This window comes from Acomys russatus, chromosome 8 (assembly GCF_903995435.1).
Source record: "Acomys russatus chromosome 8, mAcoRus1.1, whole genome shotgun sequence".
In the NCBI taxonomy this organism is placed as follows: Eukaryota; Metazoa; Chordata; class Mammalia; order Rodentia; family Muridae; genus Acomys; species Acomys russatus.
In genome coordinates this window covers 3,824,171-3,833,442 of record NC_067144.1, presented here as the reverse complement: position 1 = coordinate 3,833,442, position 9,272 = coordinate 3,824,171, and the positions used below count along the sequence as shown (strand labels likewise).

Here is a 9,272-nt window from a genome sequence, read left to right as displayed (position 1 = left end):
GAGGGCCTGGTCCTGCACCTAAGCAGCTAGGCCTTGCCTGAGGACAGGCTGGCTGCAGGGTAGAGAGGGGACAGCACCCCACCATGCGGTCTGAAATTTCTCCGACGTGTCCTCAGCTCCCTCGGCCGGCCAGGCCCCGCCCCCCGGCCCTCCCTGCGCCCCGCTGGTGCGCAGGGAGGTCGGAGGAGCGGGCACTGCCCACCCTCCGGATGTAAAAACGTCCTGGCCAGAGGCGGGCGGTGCGCGCGGGGTGCGCGTGACGCTAGGGCTCCCGGGCTGTGCGGCCTGGGCGGCGTCCCACGGCTTGCTTCCCCACCACGAAAGCAAGCTGACCCAAGGGGCCTGTAGGGGCATTTACTGGTGAGGTCCAGCTCTGCAGTACGGAGGGACGAAGGACTCCACAACCCTGGGGCTATCTGCCAGTGGCCTGTGTGAGAGCCGGAGCCTCTCTCTTACCCAGGTGCAGGGGCCGCGGGGAGGAGGTGGAGGCAGGTGGGGCCAAGGGCAGGGCTAGACCCAGGCAGCCCCTCAGTGCCTCACCACCAGTGCCCTGCCATCTCAGACTAGGGCTGTGTGCCTGAGACATAGCAGCTTCTCCTTTGGGGCTGTAGACTCTGGTGGTGGCCTCGGCGAATAGAGGGGACGCCCAACCTCCGCAGAAGCAGCGGGATGTTCAAGGGGCGTTGGTCACACAGGGCCCTGGGAGCAGAGACCAGGGACAGAGAGTTTGGAAGACAGGAGGGCCCTGAATCTCCAGGGTGCTCCAACTGTTTGGACTCCCCGGTCAATACTGGCTGAAAATGGGGGGGTTCTCATGACGCCATAATCCCCTGGGCCTGGGACCGGCGGCTGTGAGTGGCACTACAGGCCCCCGCCCCCGGGCCCCCCGCGCTGGGCTGGGCGCGGTACGGCTGGGGCGTACGCAGTCGGAGGCGGCGCCGGTCAGGCCCGGGCGCCTATGGACGCGCGGAGCCCGCTGTCTGCCCGGGCCAGCGCGTTCAGCATCGCCTCTCTTGTTGCAGACGAGGCCTCGGAGGGCACCGCCCACCGGGGCCCCAGGCCCTCGGACCGGGCGAAACTTCGCTGGCTACCAGGATCCCCAGCCGGGATGCACTTCAGCACAGTCACCAGGGACATGGAAGGTGAGGCTTCTGTCCGCGCCCACACCGTCAGGCCGCCCGCCGGCCCCCTGCAGTGAGGCCCAGTGGCCCAGAGGGTAGAAAGGAGTTCTAGACAGGGTGGGCGCCAACCTTGAAGCTGAGATTATGGGACAGGGAGAAAGGGTGGCATTCCCCAAAGCCGGTCCACCCACCATCCTGGGACGCCAACCTCAGGGGCTGAGCACTGCAGCTACGTCTTCAACAGAGAGGACAACAGGGGAGGCCTTGAGCTGCAAGAAGGAAAGATGATTAGATAAGAGTCAGAGAACGCAGTAAAAGGGGGGTCAAAAAACAAACAAACAAACAAACAAAACCACAAAGCAATGAAAGCAGCAAGGGGGAAAGAAAGTAAGAAAACAAAAAAAAAAAATACGACAAAGGTGAGGAAGGAAGATTCACACAAAGGAAATAAAGAAAACTAAAAAGAAAATGAAGGAAACTTTGAGACAGAAAAGTAACTTCATTAAAGAGCAAGAAAAGAACAACCGCAGGCAGATTTCATTAACTTTTAAAAGGACAAGGGCACGAATAATAGAGAACACAGAAATAAGAGGAAGAGGTTAGACGGAAGGGAAGACAAGAATTTTTGAAAGTGCAAAGAGTAACACCGAGAAAAGAGCGAGAGGCAGGGAGTTTAGGAGAAGTTGCAGAGAAAGAGAGTGGAGACAGAAAAATGATGAGAAGTTGAAACCAGGAACACAAAAGGTAGAGGAGCAAGAACTTCGGAAGCGTCTGGCACAGAGCAGAAGCCAGAGCGCGCCGGCAGCGAGCAGGGGCCGCGCACCGGCCCGCGGTCCCCAGAGCCGGTCGGAGCGGTCGGGGGGCCCGAGCCCGCGAAGCCGCGGCGGGGGAGGGGCGGGGGGAGGGGCACGGGCCATTGTCTCGGCGGGGCGGGGCGGGGCGGGGCGGCTTCACGGGGCCGGCCCGCGGGGTGGGGCGGTGCGGCCCGGGGCGCGTGCGGCGCAGCGCCCGCCACTCGGCCCGCCGCGCGGGACGGCGCTCTGATCGGCGGCGGGTGGCCTTCGGGTCATGATCTCCGCCGTGTCCAGCCCGTGGCTCACGCAGCTCTCGCACTTCTGCGACGTTGCAGCCTTCGCGGCCAGCAGCCTGAGCGGCCTGGGAGCCCCGTCGCCTGGCGCCGACCCGTTCGGCCCGCGGGAGCCGCCGCCACCCCGCTACGACCCGTGCGCCGCCGCCCCCGGCGCCCCAGGCCCGCTGCCGCCGCCGCCGCGCGCCTACCCTTTCGCGCCCGCTCCCGGGACGGCCAGCAGCTCGGCGGCGGAGCCTGAGGGTCCCGGGGCTAGCCGCGCGACCGCGGCCAAGGCGCCGGTGAAGAAAAACCCGAAGGTGGCCAGCGTGAGCGTGCAGCTGGAGATGAAGGCACTGTGGGACGAGTTCAATCAGCTGGGCACCGAGATGATCGTCACCAAGGCGGGCAGGTCAGGCGCCCCCTCCCCGCGCCCCTGCCCACGTGCGTGCCGCGCTTCTGGCTGCGTGTCCAAGGGATGCGCAGGAGCCGGGCCGAGAAGCGGGTGGAGGTGCGGCCCGGCCACCTGCGGGTTCCTCTGGCCTTTCGGCTGACCCGGCTCCAGCGACAACCCGCGGAGCACCAACCGCGAGTCCCAGGAATCTACGAAGGAAATTTGTATCTGAGAGTGCACCGGCTGCGGTTAGGCAGCAGCCACCTAAGGAAACTCCCGCGTGGGTTCAGTCTGTACGCCGATCTCAAGAGCAAACATTCCCTAGTTGTATGGATAATTTTAGGAGAAAATTAAGACCCTTAAAACCCAGTGCTCTCAGTTTCCGGGAACTTGAGACCCGGTTTTCTTGGGCCTCAATTTTGGCCGCTTGTGGGCCCAGTTCTTCACAAGCCTGGCAGAGTATCCGTGCCAGTCTCCTTGTTATTTGTTTTAAGGGCCGAGAGGAAAAGGGAACAATTGCAGATGCTCCCGATTTGACCAGTAGACAAAGGCGGATGCTGGGTTGTGTCTAATGTACACACCGGCTCCGTGGCCAAGGAGGCTCAGGGCCTGTTTGCAAAGCCTTCCCAAGGTTTCTGTTTCCCTGCTGTGCAGCCCTCCCTGGGGGAACCTAGGGCCTGTCCTTCGCTGCTGCTCTGTAGATTTTCTCCAGGCTCTTTAGCTGTCCATACCACGGAAGACAGTCCACTGAAGACAGCAGCGTGGCCTCCCAGCGAGGCAGACCAACAAGGGCCTTGAATAGAGAGGGGTTTAGGAGGAGAGGGAGGAAACCGGGAAAGCACAATCTGAGTCCTTTGCAAGCCGATTCTTGAGGGAAGCAGGACTCGACTTCGAGTGTCCTGCATAAGGTGGGGGAGACTCTGGCCAGGTCTTGAGAGCTAGAGACTGGAGTGTTGGGGTGTCAACTTTACTGGGGGGTCTGGACAACAGCCGCAGTTGAGAGTTTTGTTATCCCTGCCGCTCGGTTTCACTTTGTTGGATCCGGGAACTCTTTCACTTTGTTGGGCGAAGCCGTGGAAGTCTCTGAGAAGGGCAGAGAAACCCCAGGGACTGGATCTTAGGTACCCTCGCTGCTGGCTGAGGCTGGGTTCAGAAGGTTGGCAAAATCCTGGGGCAAGGCTGCCAGAGTAGGCAGAGAAGACAGAACAAGGCTTTGGGATTCTGCAGCTCGCACCTGGCTAGTCATGTCTGTGTTTCAGAGAGAGAGACCTGGGGCCTGGCCTGCGGCTGCCTTGCCCGTGGATGGGCAAGGGCCTACTGCAGGTTAGAGAGCCTAGACAGCAGCTAAGAGGGGCCAGGAGGAAGGGCTGAGCTAGGGGCTGCCAGACCACAGAAAATTAGAAGGCAGTCCCCAACCTGAGGTGACCTGACCTCCCTCCGCCCCCCCCCAGACGAATGTTCCCCACCTTCCAAGTGAAGCTCTTTGGAATGGACCCCATGGCTGACTACATGCTACTCATGGACTTTGTGCCCGTGGATGACAAGCGCTACCGGTGAGCAAGCCCTTGCTTGGGACCACGGGGACAAGTTTTTGTGTTCAGGGAACAGGGAGGATGTACTAGGAAAAGCAGAAAAACAAAAAAACAACCCCCCCCCCTCCAGTCCCTGCCTGCTGACAGACTTCAAATGCCAAGTAACTCTTTCATGACTGGGTCCTCCTGTGCTGGGCTGCTCCACAGTCTCCATTCTTGGCCAGCTCACCCCTGCCCCCTGCCCCCTGCTAAGATCCCACTCGACTTACTCTGAGCTCACTGTGGTCGCCTCTTGAGCTTCTGGCACCAGGCAGCTCAGATGTCTTTGCCTGTGTGGCAGGCCACTTCACTCTTGTCTCCTGGTGACCGTCTTGCCCCCTTCCCCCCCAACCCCCCATCTCTAGAGAACCTTCAGTTGCAGAGCTGGGCCGGAAAGGTGGGGGCTGGTAAAGATTGTGCAGGGCGGGCCTGGGCTGCCTGGACAATTAACAGTAATTAATAAAGGGAGGATGGGCCGCCCTCTGCCCAAAGCCACTGGCGGGTGACGCCAAATCCAGTCTCCGACCTCCTGAGCCCTGGGGCGGGCAGACCCGCTTGCACCGAAATGAGAGGAGGGGCGTGGCTTCCTCTCTTTCTGCTGCGGCAGGACCCAGGTTCTTGGCACGGCACCGCTAGTGTGTTGAGGATTTAGGAAGAGGTTCTCTGGTTCATCCACGGTCTCCTCTCTAGCCGCTGTGAATTGGGAATCTCGATTTCACCGTGAGCAGGAACAATCTGCACACGACAGGCTCTTCTTGTTTACCCGTATATAGCATGACCCCCTCCCACTATATTGCCCTAGGTATGCTTTCCATAGCTCCTCCTGGCTGGTGGCCGGCAAGGCAGACCCCGCCACACCTGGCCGAGTGCACTACCACCCTGACTCGCCGGCTAAGGGCGCACAATGGATGAAGCAAATCGTGTCTTTTGACAAGCTGAAGCTCACCAATAACCTGCTGGATGACAACGGCCACGTAGGCGACCCTTCTCTGGGTTCTGGGCTGTCCCCTGTTGCAGGCCTTCCATCGTCCACTCCGTCCACACCGAGTAGAGATAGAGGCAGTCCTGGGGCAGCACTGAGTGGCAGGCTTCTGACAGGAAGCTTCTGTCTGAATTGGGTCACCTTCCTTCCCTTCCCCACTTTGAGCTCAGATTGGGGGATCCCTTCCTGAGAACAGAGCCGAAGTCTTAGGTTGGGGGGGGGTCTCTCCTGCTGGGCGGAGTTCTGCCTCACACCTACCACCCTCTCCAGGCCTGGGGCAATCCTTGGGGTCTTAAGTAAAGAAGAACCACAGCCCCATCATTTGCCGGCTGAAGAAGCATCTGTCCCTGGACGCCCTAAATGGGCTGCAAGGCCTTGCATAAAGTAGTCTTTAGAACGAGGAGGCTTGCCTAGGAAATTCACTGTTTACTTGGACTTCGCTTGCCCATTCTCCTCCAGCCTGCGGCCTAGCTGACTCCCATCCTTGTCTTCCAGATTATTCTCAACTCCATGCACAGATACCAGCCCCGCTTCCATGTTGTCTACGTGGACCCTCGGAAAGACAGCGAGAAATATGCAGAGGAGAACTTCAAGACTTTCGTGTTTGAGGAGACACGCTTCACTGCAGTCACGGCCTACCAGAACCACCGGGTGAGGGCCTGCTGGGGGGTCCTGGGGACGGGGTACCACTGCCCTCTCCCTCCACAGGCCAGCCCAGCCTCCTATATCAGCTTGACCTCTGTAGCAGCAACTGTCACTGCAGCCTGAAAGTTTGTTTTCCAAACCATTCCGGAAACTCCCCATCAGAGGCCAGAGCTGAGGTTTACCCAGATTCCTAGGGCGCCGGCTAAGTTGCCCTCTTTGTGATGGGGGGGGGGCAAGGAGGGCGGAGGTGACCACATTCCCAGAGACATCCAGGGACGCGAGTCTTCCTCGTCCTTTATTTGGGGGAGGCGAAGTGAGAGAGAAGGCACTTTGTGCTGCGGGAGGGAGGTAGCTGTGGGCTCCTCATCTTGATAGCGTGGAAGGCCTAGTAACACTTCCCTGTCTGCTGGTTGCTGCGGAGGCTGGGCTGTGAGCGCGCCTAACTTAGGTCGACTTCCCCGCAGATCACGCAGCTTAAGATCGCCAGCAATCCCTTCGCCAAAGGCTTCCGGGACTGCGACCCCGAGGACTGGTGAGTGCCCTCGGAAGAAAAGGCGAGGCCCTGGGCGCTTCTTGGAAGCCTTCGGTGACCCACTCCCCTTCCCCAGGCCCCGGAACCACCGCCCCGGAGCGCTGCCGCTTGTGAGTGCCTTTGCTCGCTCTCGGAACCCCGTGGCCTCCCCCACGCAGCCCAACGGCGCGGAGAAAGGTAGGTCGTGGGATCTCGGCTTCAGCCCCTACGCGCACAGCCCGGGTCTGCCGCGGCACCTGGCCTCGCCTGCACCTCAGGGCGTCGCGGCTTCAACAGTTGCACAAGGAGGCGGCGGGCGGGCAAGCGGGCACTCGTCCTCCCGCCCTCCGCTCCGCCCGCCTCGCCCCGGACGGAGAGGGCCAGAGTTGGGGGTGGGGGCTGTGGCTCGGCAGGTGCGCCCCGAAGGTCCCGGGCTCACCAGCGGCTCTCCCCCGCAGACCCGGCCGAAGCCCGGCGAGAATTCGATCGTGACTCCGGACCCACAGCGCTCGGCGACGCCGCTCACCCGCCGCAGCTGCTGGCGCGCGTGCTGAGCCCCGCACTGCCTGGGCCTGGCAGCCTAGTCCCGCTACCCGGCGCGTCGGGAGGCCGGCATAGCCCCCCGCACCCCGACCTGCGCCTGGAGGCGCCAGGCGCGTCCGAGCCGCTACACCACCACCCCTACAAGTACCCGGCCGCCGCCTACGATCACTACCTCGGGGCCAAGAGTCGGCCGGCGCCCTACCCGCTGCCAGGCTTGCGGGGCCACGGCTACCACCCACACGCGCATCCGCACGCGCACCCGCACCACCACCACCACCACCCGGCGGTGAACCCGGCCGCCGCTGCCGCCGCCGCCGCTGCCGCAGCAGCCAACGTATACTCGTCGGCGGCCGCGCCGCCTGGTGCCTACGACTACTGCCCCAGATAGTGCGCTCGCGCAGGCCCCAAGGGCCACCTAAGGACGCGCTCTCCAGCTGGGGAGCCACGCGGGCCCCTGGCCCGCCAGTGCCAAAGCTCAAGTCCGAGGCGGAAGGAAGTGGTATTTATTGTTCTCCGCGAGACCGCGTAGCCTCTGGCCCGGCCGGCATTTGCAGTGTAGACGACCCGAGTGAGCCCCGCCTGCGGGCGGTGTAGATACGTGTAGATATGTGTAGATACTGTAGATACTGCACCGGCGCCGATTTCATAAACGGTTTCGCCTCTTTTGGAAACTGCGGATGTGACTATTCATTTGCATCCAATTCGATTGGGCCGGGCGCCTTTGGGAGAGAGGGACTTAGTGTTCCCATCCCTGGTCACTGCTGCGGGCTTGGAGGAAGGGTCTCCTCAGCTCTAAGCGTTCCCTCCCCCTCCCTTTGGGCTCTCTGCCTCTCTCCGATGGTAGCTGCCCGGTTTCTCTACGGGCTGCGCGGTTTCCCCAGGGCAGGCACTAGCATTCGCTTCAGCTCTTCATATCTGCTGCTCTGGTGAAGGACTTGCGCCTGAGCGCTGACCTGTTTTCATGACTAGACCTTTCCGTGGAAGCCGGGAAAGATGGTCCAGACAGGACACTGTCCATCCGGCCTCGGATGGCATGTGAAATGACAAAAACAGGCGGGCTTGACCCTTCCAGAATTGCCCTGGCCTGGCACCAGCCCGGAATTGCGTTTCCCCCTGTTTATTGACTTTATCCACCGAATGTCCCCACAGAGCGATTGGGGGAGGGGGCGCACAATGACAGTGGTCATGAGTCATCTTGAAACTCCCGTGTGAAGCAATGTTTCCCAGGCCAGGTGGCTGGGTGACCTGTCTCCATTAACTCAACACCACCAAAGTGGCCACAGGAACACTTTGATCCCTCCCTTCCTGAGCCCCAAGCAGGAAGGGCCACACGAAGGCCAGCCAGAGTCAAGGCTGCCTTATGCCTCAAATAAACAGAGATGCCAGGTTCTATCCCTGGCCTTCTGGTTCAGTGTGTCTGCGGCACTTGCTGCCAGTAGAGACACTCCTTTCTCAGGCACTTGCAGGTGTCAGCCCCAAATCCAACAGTTGTCTCACATCTGACCTGTCCCAGGTTGGATGGCCAGCCTTTTCCTTCCAAGAGCATCTCACACCAGGGCATGAAGGCAGCTGCAGCATTGACCCAAGAGGACATAGCCATCGGGACACTCACAGGTGACAGTGGGCTCTCCGGCTCAAGGCCACCTGTTCCGCATTGGCCTCATACTTTTGTCCCTGGGAAACAAGGGTCTCCATGTCTACTGGAGTAGTAGCCTGGGGTTTGTCCTGCAGAGGGCAATGGTCAGCTTCAGGCAGCCCCTACTCCCTCATGGAATGCAGCCATCTCACATTCCTTCAGCATGCAGGGCATATGGGGGGAAGAGCTGTTTCTTTAGAGACCTTAAAGCTGAAGTGCGCTGTCCCAGCACCCAGCTGAGCTGAGCAGAGGCCCTAAGTATGATACTTATAGACCTCAAACACACCCCTGCTCCCACGGACCTGCTCCCTTCACACGAAGAACTGGGCCGCTGCTGGCCACATGGAAGGACTCAGATCCTTGCCTGTGTGATTCCTAGTGCCAGGTCCAGAGTAGCTGACCAGAGGTAGCCACGAAGGGAGCACTCTGCACCATAAAATGACTCTCAAAGATGGGTGAGGGAGTGGGGGGGGGGCTCTTCCCTCTGTCCCAGGGATGAGCCTGAGGTCATCTTGTAAACAGGAGGCCACACCGCTGTCATGTTCTCCTTCCTGCTGTCTGATTGGCACTGCCCTGGCTGCAGATCCCATGGAGCTGACCCCCTGTGGGCAGCTGCCTCTGAACAGTCCTTGACTGCCTCATGAGAAGTGGCTTTTCCACAAGTTTCTTTTTCTATGATGGCCAATTTGTTTGTTTGTTTGTTTTTGTTTTGCTTGTATGTTTGGTGAGACAGGGTTCGCTGTGTAGCCCTGGCTGTCCTGGAACTCACTATGTAAATCAGACTGGCCGCAGACTTAGAGATC

The 9,272-nt window shown here is 60.5% G+C and overlaps 1 protein-coding gene across 4 annotated transcripts; it reads left to right on the top strand.

The window, feature by feature from the left end:
- Window positions 1–225: 225 nt before the first annotated feature.
- Window positions 226–7,635, top strand: Tbx1 (T-box transcription factor 1). Of its 4 annotated transcripts, none has more exons than XM_051150679.1 (9): window positions 226–460; window positions 1,023–1,142; window positions 2,251–2,599; window positions 4,033–4,134; window positions 4,955–5,126; window positions 5,630–5,785; window positions 6,244–6,311; window positions 6,388–6,488; window positions 6,749–7,635. In XM_051150679.1, the coding sequence occupies exons 2-9, from the start codon at window positions 1,109–1,111 to the stop codon at window positions 7,219–7,221; spliced, it is 1,455 nt and encodes a 484-aa protein (XP_051006636.1). In that variant the 5' UTR covers window positions 226–460; window positions 1,023–1,108; the 3' UTR covers window positions 7,222–7,635. The 4 variants fall into 4 exon arrangements, with proteins under 4 accessions (XP_051006636.1, XP_051006638.1, XP_051006637.1 ...); XM_051150681.1 differs by having other exon boundaries at window positions 244–360; XM_051150680.1 differs by having other exon boundaries at window positions 244–431.
- Window positions 7,636–9,272: the final 1,637 nt, after the last annotated feature.